The 26,796-nt window shown below is 45.1% G+C and overlaps 1 protein-coding gene across 1 annotated transcript; it reads left to right on the top strand.

Moving 5' to 3' along the window:
- The first annotated feature begins 1,054 nt into the window (after positions 1-1,054).
- Positions 1,055-3,262, top strand: LOC138365733 (peptidyl-prolyl cis-trans isomerase-like). The gene is made up of 2 exons (XM_069326216.1): positions 1,055-1,228; positions 1,345-3,262. Exons 1-2 carry the CDS (start codon positions 1,067-1,069, stop codon positions 1,855-1,857), a joined length of 675 nt encoding a protein of 224 aa, XP_069182317.1. The 5' UTR covers positions 1,055-1,066; the 3' UTR covers positions 1,858-3,262.
- The last annotated feature ends 23,534 nt before the right edge of the window (positions 3,263-26,796 follow it).

Consider the following 26,796-nt stretch of genomic DNA (forward strand, 5'->3'; position numbering starts at 1 on the left):
GTCCAGCACCAACCCTCTGCCAATAGAGGAAGGCTGGAGCTACAGGTCCAGCACCAACCCCCTGCCAGTAGAGGGGGCTGGAGCTACAGGTCCAGTACCAACCCCCTGCAAGTAGAGGGGGTGGGGCTGGAGCTACAGGTCCAGCACCAAACCTCTGCCAGTAGAGGGAGGCTGGACTACAGGTCCAGCACCAACCCCCTGCCAGTAGAGGGGGGCAGGAGCTACAGGTTCAGCACCAACCCCCTGCCAGTAGAGGGGGGCTGGAGCTACAGGTCCAGCACCAACACCCTGCCAATAGAGGAAGGCTGGAGCTACAGGTCCAGCACCAACCCCCTGCCAGTAGAGGGGGCTGGAGCTACAGGTCCAGTACCAACCCCCTGGAAGTAGAGGGGGGGGGGGGCTGGAGCTACAGGTCTAGCACCAAACCTCTGCCAGTAGAGGGAGGCTGGAGCTACAGGTCCAGCACCAACCCCCTGCCAGTAGAGGGGGGGGCAGGAGCTACAGGTTCAGCACCAACCCCCTGCCAGTAGAGGGGGCTGGAGCTACAGGTCCAGCACCAACACCCTGCCAGTAGAGGGGGGGCTGGAGCTACAGGTCCCGCACCAACCCCCTGCCAGTAGAGGGGGGGCTGGAGCTACAGGTCCAGTACCAACCCCCTGCCAGTAGAGGGGGGCTGGAGCTACAGGCCCAGCACCGACCGTCTGCCAGTAGAGGGGGGGCTGGAGCTACAGGTCCAGCACCAACCCCATGCCAATAGAGGGGCTGGAGCTACATGTCCAGCACCAACCCCCTGCCAGTAGAGCTGGGGCTGACACTGACCACAGGTGATAATAGGGCTGACACTGACGACAGGTGATAATGGGGCTGACACTGACCACAGGTCATAATGGGGCTGACACTGACCACAGGTGATAATGGGGCTGACACTGACCACAGGTTATAATGGGGCTGACACTGTCCACAGGTGATAATGGGGCTGACACTGTCCACAGGTCATAATGGGGCTGACACTGACCACAGGTGATAATGAGGCTGACACTGTCCACAGGTTGAGGACCTCCGCAGGATGAGTGAGCCCGTCAAGAGGCTGGTGGAGGCTGGCCGGGTGTTGGCCGTCCAGGAAGACCAAGATGGCCGCCGCTCCGCCAGGATAACTCTACAAGACGGACAGCTGTTCCTCCACTCACTCCTGCGTCAGCCCACGCCCGCCCACGCCCACACCCTCCAGGTTACTTTATTACACCTACTAGTCTTACTGACATTACTGACTTACTGAGTTTTGATAACTAATATGATAGCATTTTGTTATACAGTTATCAGCATGATTTGTTTCATTTTCTGCAGGAGAGTGAGGTTGTGGGCGTGCTGGAGCCCTCCTGCACCCTGGCGTTCCTTGACCTCGGGTGGGCGGGGTCAACAAGAGGGCGGGTCACCATCCAGCTGACCCCTGACACTCCGCTGGCCAGACAGTTTGTGTTGTTGTGTACGGGCCAGCGGGGCCACACCTACCGCAACACTAAACTGTTGCAGGTGTGGGGCAAGGGTGAGGCAAGGGAGTGTGTGGTGGGCGGAGACTACGAGAGTAATGATGGTGAGGGAGGAGCCCCACTGCTGCCTGACCTCCAGGGGCAGTACCGGGGGTCAGGCCGGGCAGGAGCTGTGTGGGCCAGGTATGGGCAGGGGGGTCCCTGGAGTGCCCAGTTCACCATCACCACCAGGGACCGCCAGGATGGTCACCAGTGGCCAGATGTCTTCGGTGATGTGGTGAGCGGCCTGGATGTGGTGAGGGCAGCAGTCAACCACAGTGACATTAGAGAGGTGACTGTGTTGGACTGTGGTGTTGTGCTGCCACTCTAGTTCACTGTACCATCACCATCACTACTGTGGTGTTGTGCTGCCACTCTAGTTCACTGTACGACCACCATCACTACTGTGGTGTTGTGCTGCCACTCTAGTTCACTGTACCACCACCATCACAACTGTGGTGTTGTGCTGCCACTCTAGGTCACTGTACCATCACCATCACTACTGTGGTGTTGTGCTGCCACTCTAGGTCACTGTACCATCACCATCACTACTCTGGTATTGTGCTGCCACTCTAGGTCACTGTACCACCACCATCACTACTGTGGTATTGTGCTGCCACTCTAGTTCACTGTACCACCACCATCACTACTGTGGTGTTGTGCTGCCACTCTAGTTCACTGTACCACCATCATCACTACTGTGGTGTTGTGCTGCCACTCTAGTTCACTGTACCATCACCATCACTCCTGCATCACCATGGACAGCGTGTTTTGATGCCAATGTTACTTAAGGACACGCCTTTATCACTATATCATCATAACTTCACTATCTTTGGTATTTAACACTTTGGTATTTATACTTTGGTATCATATACCTGACAATCATGGCTTTATCACCATCAATGCTATATCTTCCCAGTACTGTAACCTATCATTGCTGTATCATTATAGCTTCACTATCACCTCTATATATCACCATCACCTCAGGACCCACATTTGGGGTCATATCACCTCATTCTGATATATTTCCTCCTTACATTTTCTGATATATCACTATCACTGTTACAGCACCACTCCCTCACCATCACCACACCATCACTGTCATATCACCATCGCCTCACTATCACTGCTATATCGCCTCACTATCACAGCTATATCACCTCACTAAGGAGCCGGTCGCCGAGCGGACAGCACGCTGGACTTGTGATCCTGTGGTCTTGGGTTCGATCCCAGGCGCCGGCGAGAAACAATGGGCAGAGCTTCTTTCACCCTATGCCCCTGTTACCTAGCAGTAAAATAGGTACCTGGGTGTTAGTCAGCTGTCACAAGCTGCTTCCTGGGGGTGGAGGCCTGGTCGAGGACCGGGCCGCGGGGACACTAAAAAGCCCCGAAATTATCTCAAGATAACCTCTAGATAACCTCACTATCACAGCTATATTACCATCACTCTCATATCACCACCTCAATATCACTATCACACTATCTTTATTATATTACTATCACTGCTATATCACCATCACCTCACAATCACTCAGGTGTGTTGTGGTATTACCATACTGGTCCATGGTGTGTTGTGATATTACCATACTGGACCATGGTGTGTTGTGATATTACCATACTGGTCCATGGTGTGTTGTGATATTACCATACTGGTCCATGGTGTGTTGTGATATTACCATACTGGACCATGGTGTGTTGTGATATTACCATACTGGTCCATGGTGTGTTGTGATATTACCATACTGGACCATGGTGTGTTGTGATATTACCATACTGGTCCATGGTGTGTTGTGATATTACCATACTGGACCATGGTGTGTTGTGATATTACCATACTGGTCCATGGTGTGTTGTGATATTACCATACTGGACCATGGTGTGTTGTGGTATTACCATACTGGTCCATGGTGTGTTGTAATATTACCATATGGGTGTGAGGTGGTGTTGTGACCACACATACACTAGTATGATCATACTGTAGCTGGTGGATGATGTGCTCAATAATAAATAAATAAATAAATAAATGTTTATTTAGGTAAGGTACATACATACAAGAGATTTTACAAAGTTTGTTGGATTAATAGATAGAGCTAGTACATACAATGCCTAAAGCCACTATTACGCAAAGCGTTTCGGGCAGGAAAAACATTAATGACTAAAACTTAATACTAATGGGTATAAAGAATAAAATGTGTTGAGAACAAATAAAAATAGAGGTAAAAGAGGGGGGAACATGGCTGAAAAAGCAGCACAAATACAATTACCAATTATTACAGACAATTACATTCAAACAGCATTGTTTAAAAAAAAAAAATCTGTATACTGATGTCTTGGCTGATTAGTCTAGTATCACGAACATTTATTTATGTAGTTATTCTTTTTTCGACAACACACTAGTATTAAATGTGTATTGCCAATGTATGCCACATATATCTATGTATATTATATTTCTGTACCATAATTTAGGTCTCGGATGTATTACTGTCATGTATGCTGTGTAATTTCCCTTTCATTATTGTTCATTGCATTGTCCTCTAACATTAAATTAGATTTTGGCACTGTGAGATGTATACCACATAGACATAGTTTTGATACACACATGTATATTTTTACACTTTATATTGTATTCATGTATACTTATGTGTAATGGCTGGTGGGCAGACGTCTTGAAATCCTATCTTAACCCCTCCTACCCTCTCCCGCCAGTGTTACTAATCTTTAATGTACTGTATTATTGATATGTATTATTATGTAAGGTTGTGTATTATAGTCTTTATTTTGTTAATATATGAATTACAAGTTCTTGATCGAAATATGTCTGTATATGAGCTTGAGATATTTGAAAGAGAGGAGTCAGGAGAGAGGAGCCACCTCTATGAGTCAGGTGACTCATAGAGGTGGATACAGTGTCGCTCCCGGCCAGCATGGCTCTGGGCGGTCACTCTTTGATTGTCTCAGTCGAGCGCATGTGTTGCCGCTACGGTCCGGGTTTTGAGACCTTATTTGTGTCATTTGACTGCTAGGATATTTGTCATGTTGCAGTAATGTATACCATGGATCAATTCTACCATTGTGCATCCTTTATACCAGGTGATAGGTGCTGTTATATATCTTAGTGAGGTGGGTACCTGAGGATCTTAAGTGATGCCATTGTGCTGTATATGATATTGATCCCTCATACCTCATTTGTTACTGATTGTGACACCACCACCACCCTGTATTGGTATTAGCAGCATAATTGGCGCTAGTGTCCCACTGCACAACGATAGAGCCTGGTGTCAGCTAGTGCTGATTGTATGGAGTTTTGAGACCTGTTGATGATCATGTCCAGCTTTGAGAAGCTGGATAAATCATTGAGTGAGAGTTTATAGATTGTATGTTTTTTTTTATGTTATGTTAATGCCTAGTAAACTGGAATATTTTTTGTTAGTTTTTCTCTCCCCTAGACACTGATTGATATTTGGCCAGGCTATGTTTTCCATTGATGCTGTAGGTTACTTCCCCTTAACATACATGATATATATATATATATATATATATATATATATATATATATATATATATATATATATATATATATATATATATATATATATATATATATATTTTGGTAGCAGTCTTTCCTGTAGACATATATTATTAAATATGACCGAAAAAGTAAGATTAATAATTCTAACACGAATTTTCTCAATCCTTCGTACACTATGCTTCACTGTTGGAGGTAAATCAAAAATCACTTCTCCAAAATTCATTTTTATTTCTAGTCTGACGCGACACGGGCGCGTTTCGTAAAACTTATTACATTTTCAAAGACTTCACAAATACACAACTGATTAGAACTTGCGTTTCCCTGATTTTATATCTACATTTGAGTGAGGTGGGAAGGGTGATGTGGCATTACATTTGAGTGAGGTGGGAAGGATGATGTGGCATTTAACACAAGACAGAACACTAGAGGATATTAATAGGGTATTAAAAGTATCAACACAAGACAGAACACGAAAAAATGGGTATTGAATAGAAGTGTTTGTAGAAAGCCTATTGGTCCATATTTCTTGATGCTTCTATATTGGAGCGGAGTCTTGAGGTGGGTAGAATATAGTGGTGCAATAATTGGCTGTTGATTGCTGGTGTTGACTTCTTGATGTGTAGTGCCTCGCAAACGTCAAGCCGCCTGCTGTCGCTGTATCTATCGATGATTTTTGTGTTGTTTACTAGGATTTCTCTGGCGATGGTTTGGTTATGGGAAGAGATTATATGTTCCTTAATGGAGCCCTGTTGTTTATGCATCGTTAAACGCCTAGAAAGAGATGTTGTTGTCTTGCCTATATACTGGGTTTTTTGGAGCTTACAGTCCCCAAGTGGGCATTTGAAGGCATAGACGACGTTAGTCTCTTTTAAAGCGTTCTGTTTCGTGTCTGGAGAGTTTCTCATGAGTAGGCTGGCCGTTTTTCTGGTTTTATAGTAAATCGTCAGTTGTATCCTCTGATTTTTGTCTGTAGGGATAACGTTTCTATTAACAATATCTTTCAGGACCCTTTCCTCTGTTTTATGAGCTGTGGAAAAGAAGTTCCTGTAAAATAGTCTAATAGGGGGTATAGGTGTTGTGTTAGTTGTCTCTTCGGAGGTTGCATGGCTTTTCACTTTCCTTCTTATGATGTCTTCGATGAAACCATTGGAGAAGCCGTTATTGACTAGAACCTGCCTTACCCTACATAGTTCTTCGTCGACTTGCTTCCATTCTGAGCTGTGGCTGAGAGCACGGTCGACGTATGCGTTAACAACACTCCTCTTGTACCTGTCAGGGCAGTCGCTGTTGGCATTTAGGCACATTCCTATGTTTGTTTCCTTTGTGTAGACTGCAGTGTGGAAACCTCCGCCTTTTTCCATGACTGTTACATCTAGAAAAGGCAGCTTCCCATCCTTTTCCGTCTCGTAAGTGAAACGCAGCACGGAACTCTGCTCAAATGCCTCCTTCAGCTCCTGCAGATGTCTGACATCAGGTACCTGTGTAAAAATGTCGTCAACATACCTGCAGTATATGGCCGGTTTCAAGTTCATGTCGACTAAGACTTTTTGCTCGATGGTACCCATGTAGAAGTTTGCAAACAGGACACCTAGGGGAGAACCCATGGCGACCCCATCTACTTGCTTATACATGTGCCCATCCGGGCTCAAGAAGGGTGCCTCTTTAGTACAAGCTTGGAGTAGTTTCCTCAGAATACTTTCTGGCATGTCAAGAGGAGTACAGGCTGGATCACGATACACTCTGTCGGCTATCATTCCGATTGTCTCGTCCACAGGTACGTTGGTGAACAGCGATTCTACGTCCAACGAGGCTCTTATCCCTGTGGCCCGTGCGCCCCGCAGTAAGTCCACAAATTCCTTTGGAGACTTCAGGCTGAAGGCGCAAGGAACATAAGGAGTCAGCAGGCCGTTGAGTCGCTTCGCCAATCTGTACGTGGGTGTGGGTATCTGGCTAATGATTGGCCGAAGTGGGTTTCCAGGCTTGTGCGTCTTGACATTTCCATACGCATATCCAGGTTTATATTCCCCAATGATCTTTGGCAGGTGGAGTCCGGATTTCTTGGCGTTCACAGTTTCGATCAGTTTGTTGACCTTTGCTTTTAATTCGGCTGTAGTGTCCTTCGTTACCCTTTGGAACTTAGTTTGGTCAGAGAGTATGATGTTCATTTTCGCCAGATATTCGTCTTTTTTAAGAATGACATATATTGGCGACTTGTCACCTCTCCTGACAACTATCTCCTTGTTCTCACGAAGGCTTTTAGCTGCCGCTCTAAGCTCGGGGGACAGTATGGTGCTTCTGTAGTTGCCTCGATTCTTTCCTCCTTCTGCAATAAGTTCTGCTTGTAAGGTATTTTTGGTAGTGACCTTCTTTTGTGTCTCGAGGTCGAATATGTCGTCCAACAGAATTTCCAACTCCACTTTCCGGGCCATTTCACTCGGTCTGGACATAACATGGCAGTTTATGCCCAGATTTAGGAGAGTGACTTGGTCCTCAGTGAGGTTAATTCCTGCAAGGTTCAGGAAGCCATCTCTTGGTCGTGGAATTGCCATAGGTCCTCCATATAATGTTGTTAGTTTCTTGATAATCCTTGTTTCAGTGCTGAGGTGATGTTGGTCTGTGAGGATGTCGAGGTGTTGTTCAATGCGGGTACGGATACTATGGTCGATGTTGCTATTTCTCCACTCGTTTGTAGCATGAAGTAGTTGCGTTTTGTTGTCTTTGATTTCATTCTCTGCCTTGTATATCTGATCACGAATCAGATCCTGGCGATATTTTATCGTGAAGGCTTGATTCCTTGCTGCTGGGTCGTGCACTTTAACATTAGTATATTTTGGTAGCAGTCTTTCCTGTAGACATATATTATTAAATATGACCGAAAAAGTAAGATTAATAATTCTAACACGAATTTTCTCAATCCTTCGTACATTATGCTTCACTGTTGGAGGTAAATCATGGCATAAACTGCCATGTTATGTCCAGACCGAGTGAAATGGCCCGGAAAGTGGAGTTGGAAATTCTGTTGGACGACATATTCGACCTCGAGACACAAAAGAAGGTCACTACCAAAAATACCTTACAAGCAGAACTTATTGCAGAAGGAGGAAAGAATCGAGGCAACTACAGAAGCACCATACTGTCCCCCGAGCTTAGAGCGGCAGCTAAAAGCCTTCGTGAGAACAAGGAGATAGTTGTCAGGAGAGGTGACAAGTCGCCAATATATGTCATTCTTAAAAAAGACGAATATCTGGCGAAAATGAACATCATACTCTCTGACCAAACTAAGTTCCAAAGGGTAACGAAGGACACTACAGCCGAATTAAAAGCAAAGGTCAACAAACTGATCGAAACTGTGAACGCCAAGAAATCCGGACTCCACCTGCCAAAGATCATTGGGGAATATAAACCTGGATATGCGTATGGAAATGTCAAGACGCACAAGCCTGGAAACCCACTTCGGCCAATCATTAGCCAGATACCCACACCCACGTACAGATTGGCGAAGCGACTCAACGGCCTGCTGACTCCTTATGTTCCTTGCGCCTTCAGCCTGAAGTCTCCAAAGGAATTTGTGGACTTACTGCGGGGCGCACGGGCCACAGGGATAAGAGCCTCGTTGGACGTAGAATCGCTGTTCACCAACGTACCTGTGGACGAGACAATCGGAATGATAGCCGACAGAGTGTATCGTGATCCAGCCTGTACTCCTCTTGACATGCCAGAAAGTATTCTGAGGAAACTACTCCAAGCTTGTACTAAAGAGGCACCCTTCTTGAGCCCGGATGGGCACATGTATAAGCAAGTAGATGGGGTCGCCATGGGTTCTCCCCTAGGTGTCCTGTTTGCAAACTTCTACATGGGTACCATCGAGCAAAAAGTCTTAGTCGACATGAACTTGAAACCGGCCATATACTGCAGGTATGTTGACGACATTTTTACACAGGTACCTGATGTCAGACATCTGCAGGAGCTGAAGGAGGCATTTGAGCAGAGTTCCGTGCTGCGTTTCACTTACGAGACGGAAAAGGATGGGAAGCTGCCTTTTCTAGATGTAACAGTCATGGAAAAAGGCGGAGGTTTCCACACTGCAGTCTACACAAAGGAAACAAACATAGGAATGTGCCTAAATGCCAACAGCGACTGCCCTGACAGGTACAAGAGGAGTGTTGTTAACGCATACGTCGACCGTGCTCTCAGCCACAGCTCAGAATGGAAGCAAGTCGACGAAGAACTATGTAGGGTAAGGCAGGTTCTAGTCAATAACGGCTTCTCCAATGGTTTCATCGAAGACATCATAAGAAGGAAAGTGAAAAGCCATGCAACCTCCGAAGAGACAACTAACACAACACCTATACCCCCTATTAGACTATTTTACAGGAACTTCTTTTCCACAGCTCATAAAACAGAGGAAAGGGTCCTGAAAGATATTGTTAATAGAAACGTTATCCCTACAGACAAAAATCAGAGGATACAACTGACGATTTACTATAAAACCAGAAAAACGGCCAGCCTACTCATGAGAAACTCTCCAGACACGAAACAGAACGCTTTAAAAGAGACTAACGTCGTCTATGCCTTCAAATGCCCACTTGGGGACTGTAAGCTCCAAAAAACCCAGTATATAGGCAAGACAACAACATCTCTTTCTAGGCGTTTAACGATGCATAAACAACAGGGCTCCATTAAGGAACATATAATCTCTTCCCATAACCAAACCATCGCCAGAGAAATCCTAGTAAACAACACAGAAATCATCGATAGATACAGCGACAGCAGGCGGCTTGACGTTTGCGAGGCACTACACATCAAGAAGTCAACACCAGCAATCAACAGCCAATTATTGCACCACTATATTCTACCCACCTCAAGACTCCGCTCCAATATAGAAGCATCAAGAAATATGGACCAATAGGCTTTCTACAAACACTTCTATTCAATACCCATTTTTTCGTGTTCTGTCTTGTGTTGATACTTTTAATACCCTATTAATATCCTCTAGTGTTCTGTCTTGTGTTAAATGCCACATCATCCTTCCCACCTCACTCAAATGTAATGCCACATCACCCTTCCCACCTCACTCAAATGTAGATATAAAATCAGGGAAACGCAAGTTCTAATCAGTTGTGTATTTGTGAAGTCTTTGAAAATGTAATAAGTTTTACGAAACGCGCCCGTGTCGCGTCAGACTAGAAATAAAAATGAATTTTGGAGAAGTGATTTTTGATTTACCTCCAACAGTGAAGCATAATGTACGAAGGATTGAGAAAATTCGTGTTAGAATTATTAATCTTACTTTTTCGGTCATATTTAATAATATATGTCTACAGGAAAGACTGCTACCAAAATATACTAATGTTAAAGTGCACGACCCAGCAGCAAGGAATCAAGCCTTCACGATAAAATATCGCCAGGATCTGATTCGTGATCAGATATACAAGGCAGAGAATGAAATCAAAGACAACAAAACGCAACTACTTCATGCTACAAACGAGTGGAGAAATAGCAACATCGACCATAGTATCCGTACCCGCATTGAACAACACCTCGACATCCTCACAGACCAACATCACCTCAGCACTGAAACAAGGATTATCAAGAAACTAACAACATTATATGGAGGACCTATGGCAATTCCACGACCAAGAGATGGCTTCCTGAACCTTGCAGGAATTAACCTCACTGAGGACCAAGTCACTCTCCTAAATCTGGGCATAAACTGCCATGTTATGTCCAGACCGAGTGAAATGGCCCGGAAAGTGGAGTTGGAAATTCTGTTGGACGACATATTCGACCTCGAGACACAAAAGAAGGTCACTACCAAAAATACCTTACAAGCAGAACTTATTGCAGAAGGAGGAAAGAATCGAGGCAACTACAGAAGCACCATACTGTCCCCCGAGCTTAGAGCGGCAGCTAAAAGCCTTCGTGAGAACAAGGAGATAGTTGTCAGGAGAGGTGACAAGTCGCCAATATATGTCATTCTTAAAAAAGACGAATATCTGGCGAAAATGAACATCATACTCTCTGACCAAACTAAGTTCCAAAGGGTAACGAAGGACACTACAGCCGAATTAAAAGCAAAGGTCAACAAACTGATCGAAACTGTGAACGCCAAGAAATCCGGACTCCACCTGCCAAAGATCATTGGGGAATATAAACCTGGATATGCGTATGGAAATGTCAAGACGCACAAGCCTGGAAACCCACTTCGGCCAATCATTAGCCAGATACCCACACCCACGTACAGATTGGCGAAGCGACTCAACGGCCTGCTGACTCCTTATGTTCCTTGCGCCTTCAGCCTGAAGTCTCCAAAGGAATTTGTGGACTTACTGCGGGGCGCACGGGCCACAGGGATAAGAGCCTCGTTGGACGTAGAATCGCTGTTCACCAACGTACCTGTGGACGAGACAATCGGAATGATAGCCGACAGAGTGTATCGTGATCCAGCCTGTACTCCTCTTGACATGCCAGAAAGTATTCTGAGGAAACTACTCCAAGCTTGTACTAAAGAGGCACCCTTCTTGAGCCCGGATGGGCACATGTATAAGCAAGTAGATGGGGTCGCCATGGGTTCTCCCCTAGGTGTCCTGTTTGCAAACTTCTACATGGGTACCATCGAGCAAAAAGTCTTAGTCGACATGAACTTGAAACCGGCCATATACTGCAGGTATGTTGACGACATTTTTACACAGGTACCTGATGTCAGACATCTGCAGGAGCTGAAGGAGGCATTTGAGCAGAGTTCCGTGCTGCGTTTCACTTACGAGACGGAAAAGGATGGGAAGCTGCCTTTTCTAGATGTAACAGTCATGGAAAAAGGCGGAGGTTTCCACACTGCAGTCTACACAAAGGAAACAAACATAGGAATGTGCCTAAATGCCAACAGCGACTGCCCTGACAGGTACAAGAGGAGTGTTGTTAACGCATACGTCGACCGTGCTCTCAGCCACAGCTCAGAATGGAAGCAAGTCGACGAAGAACTATGTAGGGTAAGGCAGGTTCTAGTCAATAACGGCTTCTCCAATGGTTTCATCGAAGACATCATAAGAAGGAAAGTGAAAAGCCATGCAACCTCCGAAGAGACAACTAACACAACACCTATACCCCCTATTAGACTATTTTACAGGAACTTCTTTTCCACAGCTCATAAAACAGAGGAAAGGGTCCTGAAAGATATTGTTAATAGAAACGTTATCCCTACAGACAAAAATCAGAGGATACAACTGACGATTTACTATAAAACCAGAAAAACGGCCAGCCTACTCATGAGAAACTCTCCAGACACGAAACAGAACGCTTTAAAAGAGACTAACGTCGTCTATGCCTTCAAATGCCCACTTGGGGACTGTAAGCTCCAAAAAACCCAGTATATAGGCAAGACAACAACATCTCTTTCTAGGCGTTTAACGATGCATAAACAACAGGGCTCCATTAAGGAACATATAATCTCTTCCCATAACCAAACCATCGCCAGAGAAATCCTAGTAAACAACACAGAAATCATCGATAGATACAGCGACAGCAGGCGGCTTGACGTTTGCGAGGCACTACACATCAAGAAGTCAACACCAGCAATCAACAGCCAATTATTGCACCACTATATTCTACCCACCTCAAGACTCCGCTCCAATATAGAAGCATCAAGAAATATGGACCAATAGGCTTTCTACAAACACTTCTATTCAATACCCATTTTTTCGTGTTCTGTCTTGTGTTGATACTTTTAATACCCTATTAATATCCTCTAGTGTTCTGTCTTGTGTTAAATGCCACATCATCCTTCCCACCTCACTCAAATGTAATGCCACATCACCCTTCCCACCTCACTCAAATGTAGATATAAAATCAGGGAAACGCAAGTTCTAATCAGTTGTGTATTTGTGAAGTCTTTGAAAATGTAATAAGTTTTACGAAACGCGCCCGTGTCGCGTCAGACTAGAAATAAAAATGAATTTTGGAGAAGTGATTTTTGATTTACCTCCAACAGTGAAGCATAATGTACGAAGGATTGAGAAAATTCGTGTTAGAATTATTAATCTTACTTTTTCGGTCATATTTAATAATATATGTCTACAGGAAAGACTGCTACCAAAATATACTAATGTTAAAGTGCACGACCCAGCAGCAAGGAATCAAGCCTTCACGATAAAATATATATATATATATATAACTGAAAATTCACACCCCAGAAGTGACTCGAACAAATACTCCCAGGAGCAACGCAACTGGTATGTACAAGACGCCTTAATCCACTTGACCATCACGACCGGACATAATGAGGTGATAGCCGAGGCTATTTGAACCACCCCACCGCCGGCACTCGGATAGTAATCTTGGGCATAGCATTTTACCAAATCACCTCATTCTTTGGGGCACACGTGAGGAACACAAATGCGAACAAGCCTGAATGGTCCCCAGGACAATATGCAACTGAAAACTCACACCCCAGAAGCGACTCGAACCCATACTCCCAGGAGCAACGCAACTGGTATGTACAAGACGAATTAATCCACTTGACCATCACGACCGGACATAATGAGGTGATAGCCGAGGCTATTTGAACCACCCCACCGCCGGCACTCGGATAGTAATCTTGGGCATAGCATTTTACCAAATCACCTCATTCTTTGGGGCACACGTGAGGAACACAAATGCGAACAAGCCTGAATGGTCCCCAGGACAATATGCAACTGAAAACAAAACAGGCTATAATATATATATATATATATTATATATATATATATATATATATATATATATATATATATATATATATATATATGTCGTACCTAGTAGCCAGAACGCACTTCTCGGCCTACTATTCAAGGCCCGATTTGCCTAATAAGCCAAGTTTTCGTGAATTAATATATTTTCTCTAATTTTTTTCTTATGAAATGATAAAGCTACCCATTTCATTATGTATGAGGTCAATTTTTTTTATTAGAGTTAAAATTAACGTAGATATATGACCTAACCTAACCAACCCTACCTAACCTAACCTAACCTATCTTTATAGGTTAGGTTAGGTTAGTTAGCGGAAAAAGTTAGGTTAGGTTAGGTTAGGTAGGTTAGGTTGCCGAAAAACAGTTAATTCATGAAAACTTGGCTTATTAGGCAAATCAGGCCTTGCATAGTAGGCTGAGAAGTGCGTTCTGGCTACTAGGTACGACATATATATATATATATATATATATATTATATGCGAACAAGCCTGAATGGTCCCCAGGACAATATGCAACTGAAAACTCACACCCCAGAAGTGACTCGAACCCATACTCCCAGAAGCAACGCAACTGGTATGTACAAGACGCCTTAATCCACTTGACCATCACGACCGGACAAAATGAGGTGATAGCCAAGGCTATTTGAACCACCCCACCGCCGGCACTCGGATAGTAATCTTGGGCATAGCATTTTACCAAATCACCTCATTCTTTGGGGCACACGTGAGGAACACAAATGCGAACAAGCCTGAATGGTCCCCAGGACAATATGCAACTGAAAACTCACACCCCAGAAGTGACTCGAACCCATACTCCCAGAAGCAACGCAACTGGTATGTACAAGACGCCTTAATCCACTTGACCATCACGACCGGACAAAATGAGGTGATAGCCGAGGCTATTTGAACCACCCCACCGCCGGCACTCGGATAGTAATCTTGGGCATAGCATTTTACCAAATCACCTCATTCTTTGGGGCACACGTGAGGAACACAAATGCGAACAAGCCTGAATGGTCCCCAGGACAATATGCAACTGAAAACTATATAATATATAATATATATATATATATATATATATATATATATATATATATATATATATATATATATATATATATATATATATATATATATATATATATATATATATATATATATATATATAACTGAAAACTCACACCCCAGAAGTGACTCGAACCCATACTCCCAGGAGCCACGCAACTGGTATGTACAAGACGCCTTAATCCACTTGACCATCACGACCGGACATAATGAGGTGATAGCCGAGGCTATTTGAACCACCCCACCGCCGGCACTCGGTTAGTAATCTTGGGCATAGCATTTTACCAAATCACCTCATTCTTTGGGGCACACGTGAGGAACACAAATGCGAACAAGCCTGAATGGTCCCCAGGACAATATGCAACTGAAAACTCACACCCCAGAAGTGACTCGAACCCATACTCCCAGGAGCCACGCAACTGGTATGTACAAGACGCCTTAATCCACTTGACCATCACAACCGGACATAATGAGGTGATAGCCGAGGCTATTTGAACCACCCCACCGCCGGCACTCGGATAGTAATCTTGGGCATAGCATTTTACTAAATCACCTCATTCTTTGGGGCACACGTGAGGAACACAAATGCGAACAAGCCTGAATGGTCCCCAGGACAATATGCAACTGAAAACTCACACCCCAGAAGTGACTCGAACCCATACTCCCAGGAGCCACGCAACTGGTATGTACAAGACGCCTTAATCCACTTGACCATCACGACCGGACATAATGAGGTGATAGCCGAGGCTATTTGAACCAAATCACCTCATTCTTTGGGGCACACGTGATATTCAGTTGCATATTGTCCTGGGGACCATTCAGGCTTGTTCGCATTTGTGTTCCTCACGTGTGCCCCAAAGAAAGAGGTGATTTGGTAAAATGCTATGCCCAAGATTACTATCCGAGTGCCGGCGGTGGGGTGGTTCAAATAGCCTCGGCTATCACCTCATTATGTCCGGTCGTGATGGTCAAGTGGATTAAGGCGTCTTGTACATACCAGTTGCGTGGCTCCTGGGAGTATGGGTTCGAGTCACTTCTGGGGTGTGAGTTTTCAGTTGCATATTGTCCTGGGGACCATTCAGGCTTGTTCGCATTTGTGTTCCTCACGTGTGCCCCAAAGAATGAGGTGATTTGGTAAAATGCTATGCCCAAGATTACTATCCGAGTGCCGGCGGTGGGGTGGTTCAAATAGCCTCGGCTATCACCTCATTATGTCCGGTCGTGATGGTCAAGTGGATTAAGGCATCTTGTACATACCAGTTGCGTGGCTCCTGGGAGTATGGGTTCGAGTCACTTCTGGGGTGTGAGTTTTCAGTTGCATATTGTCCTGGGGACCATTCAGGCTTGTTCGCATATATATATATATATATATATATATATATATATATATATATATATATATATATATATATATATATATATATATATATATATATATATATGTATATATATATATATATATAAAATAAATAAATAATATGTTTATTCAGGTAAGGTACATACATACAAGTGATGTTACATTAATGGATTGATATATAGATAGAGCTAGTACATACAATGCCTAAAGCCACTATTACGCAATGCGTTTCGGGCAAGAAAAACATTAATATCTAGAACTTAATACTAATTGAGCATAAAGAATAAAAAGTGTTGAGAACAAATACAAATAAAGATAAAAAAAAAGGGGGAACATGACTGAAAAAGCAGCACAAATACAATAGGTTGACAGTGTTGATTAAAAAAAAAATAAATAAAACAGACATGGGTTGACAATAGAGGAGTGAGGTAGGTTACAGGGAATTTATTAGGTAGTGTTTAGTTTTTATCTTAAACTGGTTGAGAGAGGTACAGTCTTTAACATGGTTGGGAAGGTCATTCCACATTCTGGGTCCCTTGATTTGTAGAGCATTTCTAGTTTGATTAAGTCGTACTCTAGGAATATCAAAACTGTATTTATTTCTGGTGTGGTGCTCATGGGTTCTGTTACAACCTTCAATGAAGCTTTTGAGGTCAGGATTGGCATTACAGTTCAGCGTTTTGTATATGTATAATACACTAATACACAAGAGAGAATGTGCAGTGACTTAATATCTAACATATTCAGAGATTTGAGTAAGGGTACCGAGTGATGTCTGGGGCCAGAGTTGGATATTGTCCTAATAGCACTTTGTGTTGGGTAATTAGAGGACGTAAATGATTTTGGGTAGTAGAACCCCAAGCACAAATACCATAGTTGAGGTATGGATAGATGAGGGAGTAATAGAGAGTAACCAGGGCAGGGCGGGGTACATAATATCTGATCTTAGAAAGAATGCCAACAGTTTTTGAAACTTTTTTTGATATATTTAGAATGTGTCCCTGGAAATTCAGCTTGTGGTCAATGAGAATGCCAAGGAATTTGCCATCTAATTTGTTACAAATTTGGGTATTGTTTATTTTGAGATTTATTTGATTAGAGGATTTATTGCCAAACAGAATATAGAAAGTTTTGTCAATGTTAAGGGTGAGTTTGTTGGCAGTTAGCCAAAGATGGACTTTATTTAGCTCAGTATTTACTGTGGCATTTAGAGCAAGGGGGTCAGGACTAGAGTAAATGAAGGTTGTGTCGTCAGCAAATAGAATTGGTTTGAGGTGTTGGGAGGCATTTGGAAGGTCATTAATGTAGATGAGAAAGAGGAGAGGGCCAAGTATGCTGCCCTGAGGAACACCAATGTTGATGGGTAGGGTGGGAGAAATTGTATTATTCACAGAAACATATTGGAGCCTGTCAGTAAGGTAGGATTTGAGGTATTGTAGGGAGTGTCCTTTGACTCCATAATGATGTAATTTAAGAAGAAGGTTTTGGTGGTTGACAGTATCAAAAGCTTTACGCAGGTCCACAAATAACCCAACAGGGAACTCACTTTTATCAAGAATGAATCGAGTTAAGCATACTAATAAGTGCATCGTTAGTGCTTTTTTTGGGTCTGAAGCCATATTGGCAAGGGCTAAGTATATTGAGTTTGGCTAGATATGAGTAAAGCTGCTTATAGATTAGTTTTTCAAAAACTTTTGACAAGTTTGGCAGGATTGATATAGGTCTGTAGTTGTTAACAACTGTGAGATCACCACATTTGTGGACAGGCGTTACTCTCGCTTTTTTAGAATATCTGGAAAGGTTTGGAGTTCAAGTGACTTGTTGAAGAGCAAAGCAATAGCCGGGGCTAAAGATCTGGAGGCTTTTTTGTAAATTATAGTTGGTATCTCCTCAAGGGCACCAGACTTGGTTTTAAGGGAAAGGATTATCTCATTGACGTCAGAGGAATTAATAGGCTTTAGGTACAGAGACTATGGATAGTTACCTGTAAGATAGTCCTTAATGTCAGTACTGGAAGATGGAATATCATTTGCAAGGGATGACCCCTTCCCTGCTCAGCTCGTTGTCGCCGTGTGGGGGCTTAGTGGGCGGCTGCCGGAGTGTGATGCTCCTTGGGACAGTCCTCTGTCCTTTTCTAGCCTTGTGCTCCTGCTGCCGTCCTCTCCAATTCTGCTGGGCATCTTTTCCTTTTCCTTCTGTTTCGTTTTTCTCCCCCCTCTTCTCCTATCTGCTTGCCGTTTCCTGCCGTCCTTTTGCTCGTTCTGGTTCTTCCCTTGGACTTCTTCTATTTTGACGCCCGGGTGCTTGAGGAGGCATACTCTTGCACCCATAGAACTGTAGTACCCGACGTCGAGAGCGAGGGGAACCTTTTATTGTCAATCCCCATTTCGTCACTGAACCCGATCTCGACGGACTGTCGGTTTCTTAAGGTGGCGTTTGTGGGTATACTCACGACGCACCCCTAGGAGGCCCCGGCAAGATCGGCGATAGCTTCTTGTTGGGTGTCCTGCCTCTAATTGTGGCTCCGTGGTGGGTGTGGGGGCACATTCGTGAATGAATTCTTCTTTTCGTCATAATGATAAACCCGGTTTCGGCTGCTTTTGGTTTACCTTCTCAGGCTCGTGGGGTGGGCGACCAAGCCCCCGGGTCGGTCCGTATTGGAAGACCGGGCTCTGTAGCCTCCGCTGCATTGGGCCCGACCTTGCTCCTCCTTTGGCCTCTCTGACTCCTTCCCCTGGCTCCCCTCCCTCCTCTGTGGTTGAGTCGAGCCCCAAGCCCCCAGTGGTGACTACCTCGTCCCCTGGCGCGGCTCCTTCTCTAGTTGTAACTACTGCGCCTTTTAACCCCTCTCTCTCTGGGGGTTCTCACCGCCGTCCTCGTCACGGCCGCCCTCGCTCGATTCCTTCCAATTCTGTTACCCATCAAGCCTTGTTTGGTCCCGCTTCGTGGGCCAAATATTTTGATCTCCTCCCTCTTGATTCTGCGCCTCCTGACGATTTCTCCCTCCATCGACATCTCGTTGATTCCGTGGATGCCTCCATTACTTTCAACCCCACTCATCTCGGTACACGTGTCGTTGCTGCTCCTTCTCAGGATGCTGCTTCCCGCTTGGCTGCCTTATCCTGCCTTGGCGAGACCCCTGTTCGGGTCTCGAAGAACGCTCAGTTGAATGCCAGTGTTGGCACTATTTTGCTCCCGCCCCATGTTGCAACCGGTGTTCGGGACCTGCGCGACTGCCACGACGATATTCAACATATCCTTGCTGCCCAGGGCCATTCTATTCTCCAGGTGGACACGTTTACTCGTCCCCCTCGTGGTAGTCGTCGTCAACCCCTCCGAGTTGTGAAGATTACCTTTGATGGTAGGACCCTTCCACCCTCTGTCATTCTTGCTGGTGCCAGGTGCTCTGTCCAGGAGTACATTCCTTCTCCTCGGCTCTGCAACAAGTGCTGGAGGTTTGTGCATGGTGCCCTCCGCTGCTCCGGGACTGTCTCTCTCTGTCCTTTGTGTGGTGGCGAAGGTCACTCTAAGTCGGAGAGCACTTCTCCCCAGGCTCGTTGCCTCAACTGCGGTGAGGCCCATCCTACCTTCTCCGGTGCGTGTGTCCATTACAAGCTTGAGGCAGCCGTCCTCAACTTGAAGCACCGGGAGCGTTTATCTTTTCCTGAGGCGAGACGCCAGGTTCGCCGGCTCCCGCCTTATGCTAATATCTCTTATGCTCGCGTGTTGCGCTCTTCCTCTCCTCGTCCTTCCCGCCTTCCTCAGACTCACAACCGTTTCCGGGCCTTGAACCCTGATGCGCCCACTGCCCCCTCCTTTGTTCCTTTGGGTTCTCTCCCGAAGGATCCTCCTCCTGGTCCTCTGTCTGGGGTTCCCCTTCCTTCTACCCGGTCTGTTGTGTCTCCTGTGTCTTCTTCCTCGTCCCCCTCCGATCCTCCTTCCCATCCTCTTCCTCCATCTATCGGCTCTCCCCACCGCCTGTCGGTGCGGGCGGATGTCCATCGCTCTCCTAACGGCCGTCGTGTGTGCTCTCGTTCGGCTTCTCCTGTTGAGACACTGGAATCCGTTGCCCGGTACGTAGTTGCTGGGACACCGGTCTCTTTAAGTCAGAAGCGTAAGCCTGGCTCCTCTCCTTCCTCTTCCCCGGCGGGTAAGAAGGCTTCACTTTCTTCCTCTGCTCCTACTTCTGGCTCTGTTGCTCCTTCCCCTCCCGTTTCGGTGCTTACGCCCCCTGTTCCTGCTATTCAGGATTCTTTGGCCCCTGCTTCCCTTTCGGTTGCTGCTCTTGCTGGGGTGCGCTCTTCTCTTTCTACTCCCCCTCTTCCTGCTGCTGTCCTTGACTGCTCCTCTCCGTTGTCTCCTCCTCCTCCTCCTCCGGACCCCGCCCGCCCTCCTCTGATCTGTTCTCCCGTTTCCTTCCCTCCGTCTTTGCTCAGTTTACCCATGCCCCCTAACCCTGACTTTGCTGACCCTGATCCTGACCCTGATATTCTTTAACGTGCTCTGTTGCTCTTTCGCCTTTGTTTCTTCCTTGTTCTTTGTTTTTGTCCTTTCTCTTCTCGTCGTTGTCCATTCTTCAATGGAACATTCGAGGTTATTACGCCAATTTCCTCGAACTCCAACTTCTGATTTCGCAGTTTTCGCCCCTTTGTGTCTGTCTCCAGGAGCCAATGCTTGGTGCTCGTCCTGGTCGTTTTCGTGGCTATTCCTTTCTCTCCCCCCCCCCCAGCCATTGCTGGGGCTTCTAATTCTTCTGCTCTCTTGAATCGTGCTGATGTTCCCTTTGTTCCTTTGCTTTTTCCTTCGCCTCTCCATTGTTCTGCTGCTCGTATCTTTGTGGGGAAATGGTACACAGTTTGTTTCATTTATCTCCCCCCGAGTGTCCCTCTCTCTCTTCCTGATTTGAAACACCTCCTAGACTCCTTGCCGGAGCCTGTGCTCCTGCTGGGTGACTTCAATTGTCGTCATTCTCTTTGGGGTGACGTTCTGACGAATACCCGGGGTCGCCTCCTTGAGCCGTTTCTCCTCTCTTCTTCCCTGTCTCTTCTGAATTCTGGTGAGCCCACTCATTTGGACTCTCGGACTCGCACCCTTTCTTGTCTTGATCTTTCTCTCTGCTCTTCTTCTCTTTACTTAGATTTCACGTGGCAGGTTCTTGATGACCTCCATGGAAGTGATCATTTCCCCATCCTTGTTTCCTTTTTCTCTTTTCGCCCTTCCCTCTTTTTCCCTAGGTGGCAGTTTGCTAAGGCAGACTGGACCCTATTTACCCTCAGTGCTGCTCTCTCTGACCTCTCCCTTCTGCCTCTCTCTTGCGCTCTCCTCCTTTTTCATGACACTGTCTTCAACGCTGCCCTCTGCTCTATTCCTCGCTCTTCCTCTCGGGGTCCACGGAAGTGCATTCCCTGGTGGAATGCGGAATGTGCTCGGGCTGTCCGCTGTAAGCGTGCAGCCTGGAAGAGGCATCCGCCGTAGGCAGACGACCGATTCTTTTCTTTTCTTTCGGAAAGGGAGTGCGGTGGCCCGTAGGGCCATCTGTACGGCTAAACGTGAATGTTGGGCATCTTATGTCTCAACAGTTATGTCCGAAACCCCTCTGGCCCAGATCTGGAAGCGTATCCGCAAGATAGCGGGTAAGTTCGTTCCCGATGTTTCACCGGTCCTTCACCTCCATGATACTCTTGTGGCGGACCCGTTGCAGGTCGCTTCCGAACTGGGTTCCCACTTTTCTTCTGTTAGCTCTGGTCTTCATCTTCCCCAATCTTTCCTTCTTCGTAAACCTGTCCTTGAGTCTCGTCCTTTAGATTTCTGCACTCATCTTCAGCTTCCCTATAATGATCCCTTCTCTCTCTCTGAACTTCGTTCTGCCCTTGCCCTCTGCGGTTCTACGGCGGCGGGCTCCGATGGTATTCATTATGAGATGCTTCGCCATCTCCCTCCGAGCACGTCTCAGTATTTACTGAGTCTGTATAATCGGATCTGGGAGTCGTCGTCAGTCCCTGAGGGCTGGCTCGATGCCGTTGTCCTCCCTGTTCGCAAACCGGGGTCTCTGGGTACTTCCCCTAAGGACTTTCGCCCTATTGCTCTCACAAGTTGTGTCTGCAAACTCTTTGAACGTATGGTTAACGTTCGTCTGATGTGGCTCCTGGAACACCATCACCTCCTCTCCCCTTCTCAATTTGGTTTCCGCAAGTGCCGCAGCACGACAGATGTCCTGGTGAACTTGGAGGTCTATATTCGTACTGCTTTTGCTGCGAAGACCTCCGTTGTTGCCGTCCTTTTTGATCTGGAAAAGGCTTACGACACCACTTGGCGTTATCATATCCTATCTCAACTTCATTCTTTTGGCCTTCGTGGTCATCTCCCTCTCTTTCTCCGCAGCTTCCTCTCTCGTCGTTCCTTTCGGGTGCGCCTTGGTACCGCTCTCTCTCCCTCTTTTCAGCAATACGAAGGTGTGCCCCAGGGTAGTGTTCTGAGCACTACTCTTTTTCTGGTTGCCCTCAATGGTCTTCTTCCCTCTCTTCCTTCTGGTGTCTTCTCCGCTCTCTATGTCGATGATCTTACCCTTTGTTGTCAGAGTGATGATTCGCCTCTCCTTCAACGCCGGCTTCAACTTGCAATTGATGCCGTGTCGTCTTGGGCCACAGATCATGGCTTCAAGTTCTCTACTTCTAAGACTTGTGCCATGAATTTTACGCGGAAACGGGTTGTTCTTCGTCCCTATTTGTCACTTTATGGTCATCCCTTGAATACAAAGATTCCGCGAAGCTTTTGGGGTTATTCCTTGACACTCGTTTGTCTTGGTCTTCCCATATCTCTTACCTCCGTGTTGAGTGCTCTAAGGCCCTTACCCTCCTTCGGGTCTTGTCCCATACTTCTTGGGGGGCAGATAGGTGCACTCTCCTTGCTTTACATTCCTCTCTCGTCCTGTCTAAGCTCGATTATGGTTGCCCTGCTTACTCGTCTGCTTCTTCTACTCTTCGCCGTCTTGATGCTTTGCACCATAATGGGTTGCGCCTCAGTTCTGGTGCCTTTCGTTCGACTCCCATTCTTAGCTTGTATGTTGACACTGTCTCTCCAGGACCGCCATGATCGCTACTGTCTTCGCTATCTTGCGCGGTCCTTGCAACATCCTTCCTCTTGCCTCTGTCGTGCTTTAACTTTTACCCCTCCTGCGGTTCCTGTTCCTCTTCACCACCTCCCTCTTTCTGTCCGGTTATCTCGCCTGCAGGATTCTCATTCCGTTCGTATTTCTGATGTTTCTCCTCGTGTTGTTCCTTCTTTGCCCCCATGGAGGGTCCCTCTTCCGCGGTTTTGTACATCCTTGACCCGTATCACTAAAGCTTTTACCCCTCCGACGGTTCTAAAACGCCTTTTCCTCGAGCACTTTTCTTCTCACTCCCGCTCCGTTTCTGTCTTCACCGATGGGTCTAAGTCAGCGGACGGTGTTGGCTACTCTGTTGTTTTTCCTGATCGCACTTATATGTGTCGCTTGCCTCCGGAGACTAGCATCTTTACAGCGGAACTTTATGCTATTCTCTATGCTCTTCGTCTCCTGCTTTCTCGTTGTCAGTCTTCCTTTGTAGTTGTTGTTGACTCTCGTAATGCCCTCATGGCTCTCGGGTCCTTTAATCCGGTTCATCTAGTAGTTGTCGAGATCCAGCATTGGCTGTTTCTCATTCAAAGTAAATTTAAGTCGGTTGAGTTTTGTTGGGTTCCCAGCCATATTGGTGTGTCTTTAAATGAACGTGCGGATGCTGCCGCCGAGGAAGCTGTCCGCTCTTGTCCCATCTCTCGTAAAGGCATTCCATATTCCGACTTTTACCCGGTTATCCATTCCTCAGTCCTTACCCGTTGGCAGGCTTCTTGGTTGTCTGTTACTGGTAACAAGCTACGTACTCTTAAATGTTGTGTTTCCTCGTGGCAGTCCTCCTTCCACCGTAACCGGCGGCGGGAAACAGCTCTGGCGAGGTTGCGTATTGGCCATACTCGCTTAACCCATGGTCACTTGATGGAGCGCCGCCCTGCTCCTTATTGTCCTAGTTGCATTGTCCCTCTTATGGTCGTGCATGTCCTTCTTGAATGTCCTGACTTCCAGGACGAGCGTGTGTCTTGCTCTCCGACCGCCCCTCGCGGTCACCTGTCCCTCGATAGAATTCTTGGTGACTCGGATACTTTTGATATCGTTCGCCTTATGCGTTTTTGTTCTCGTATTGGCATCCTTGGTGATATTTAGCGCCCTCTGATTATTTTGCGTATTTGATGGTGCTACATAGCCTTCCCGGTTTGGTGCCTTCTTTTGATAATTACTTACTTACTTGCAAGGGATGAACCAATGGAAGAGAAGAACCTATTGAACTCAATAGCAGAATCAGAGGCTGAAAGCTGACCACCGTTATTAGACAGTAGAGTCAGTTTGTTATTTAAAGACTTCTTTGATCCCAATATTTGTGAAATTGTACTCCAAGTTTGTTTAATGTTGCTCTCTATTTGGGTAAATTTATCTTCATAGTATTTAGTTTTGGCTCGTCTAATCATCTTAGATAGCAATAATGAGTAATTCTTTGAGAATTCTTTGGAGACAATTCCTAACCTATACTTCTTCTCAAGGTCATGTTTTTTATTAATAGATTTAAGTATTCCCTTTGTAAGCCAGGGATTGTTGAGCCTTTTGGTTGTGACTTGTTTTGTAAGCATAGGACAGTGGGTATTATAAAGGCTAAGAGTTTTTTGAAGAAAAGATTGCACTGCTAGGTTGATGTCCTCTATGTTACCTAACTCGGACTCCCAGTTGACATTATCAGCAGCAGTTATAAAATTGTTTATAGCAGTTTCATTGTGCAGCCTAAAGCTTAACTCCCTTGTCGCTAGAGGTGGTTTGCTAATGTTAGTTAAGAGAAATGTGGGGTAATGGTCTGTAGTGCTATCGGTGATTATACCTGAAGTAAGCGGAGAGGTTATGTTGGTCCAGATGTGATCTAGAGTCGTAGCAGTACTATCAGTGATTCTAGTTGGTCTAGTGATTAAGGGTATGAGGAAGCAGGAATGCATACAGTTGAGGAAGCTAACAGCAGTAGGGTGTTCAGGCTCGCAGAGGTCAATATTAAAGTCCCCTGCGATAATTAGGTGGTTTTTGTTCAAAAACCGTTTGTTTGTTTTGGTTTTGGTTTATTTTATTTATATCATTGTGTTCATTGCTGTCTTCTTTTATGTGCTAGCCATATGCTGTATTGTGACTACTAATTTTTGTCAACTACCATTCAAGCTGTCATTGCAATCAATCTTATATTGTTTCTGCTGTATTGTGCCTACCAATTTTTGTCAACTACCATTCAAGCTGTCATTGCAATCAATCTTAGCTACCTATGTGCTTTAATATACTGTACCTACAATATTCTCTCATCTTCTTTTTTTTATTTCATGTAACTGTTATCATTTTTTTGTCTATAGATTTTGCAAGTATTTACCTCCTTAAAATTTTCTTAGATTAAGGACCTGCCCGAAACGCTGCGCGTGGTAGTGGCTTTACAAGACTGTAATTACCATATTTGTATCCTCACATTCCTTATGTACATTCTTGTATATGCATAAATAAATAAATAAATAAATAAAAACCACCTCTAGAGTCACGGGAGTTAAGTTTTAGGCTACACAATGAAACTGCTATAGACAATTTTATAACTGCTGCTGATAATGTCAACTAGGAGTCCGAGTTAGGTAACATAGGGGACATCAACCTAGCAGTGCAATCTTTTCTACAAACAACTCTTAGCCTTTATAACACCCACTGTCCTATGCTTACAAAACAAGTCACAACCAAAAGGCTTAACAATCCCTGGCTTACAAAGGGAATACTTAAATCCATTAATAAAATACACGACCTTGAGAAGAAGTATAGGTTAGGAATTGTCTCCAAAGAATTCTCAAACAATTACTCGTTATTGCTATTTAAGATAATTAGACGAGCCAAAACTAAATATTACGAAGATAAATTTACCGAAATAAAGAGCAACATTAAAAAAACTTGGAGCACAATTTCACAAATATTGGGATCAAAGAAGACTTTAAATAACAAACCGACACTCCTGTCCAATAATTATGGTCAGCTTTCAGCCTCAGATTCTGCTATTGAGTTCAATAGGTTCTTCTCTTCCATTGGGTCATCCCTTGCAAATGATATTCCATCTTCCAGTACTGATGTTAAGGACTATCTTACAGGTAACTATCCACAGTCTCTGTACCTAAAGCCTATTAATTCCACTGACGTCAATGAGATAATCCTTTCCCTTAAAACCAAGTCTAGTGCCCTTGAGGAGATACCAACTTTAATTTACAAAAAAGCCTCCAAATCTTTAGCCCCTGCTATTGCATTGCTCTTCAAGAAGTCACTTGAATTCCAAACCTTTCCAGATATTCTAAAAAAAGCGAGAGTAACGCCTGTCCACAAATGTGGTGATCTCACAGATGTTAACAACTAGAGACCTATATCAATCCTGCCAAACTTGTCAAAAAATTTTGAAAAACTAATCTACAAGCAGCTTTACTCTTATCTAACCAAACACAATATACTTAGCCCTTGCCAATATGGCTTCAGACC

Source organism: Procambarus clarkii, chromosome 17 (genome assembly GCF_040958095.1).
Source record: "Procambarus clarkii isolate CNS0578487 chromosome 17, FALCON_Pclarkii_2.0, whole genome shotgun sequence".
NCBI classification, from domain to species: domain Eukaryota; kingdom Metazoa; phylum Arthropoda; class Malacostraca; order Decapoda; family Cambaridae; genus Procambarus; species Procambarus clarkii.

What these genes read in the sequence shown, in the direction of transcription:
- LOC138365733 (XM_069326216.1), top strand. Translation starts at nt 1,067, where the DNA reads ATGAGTGAGCCCGTCAAGAGGCTGGTGGAGGCTGGCCGGGTGTTGGCC. An exon ending in CCCACGCCCACACCCTCCAG is followed by an intron (nt 1,229 to 1,344) that starts GTTACTTTATTA and finishes CATTTTCTGCAG; the next exon opens with GAGAGTGAGGTTGTGGGCGT.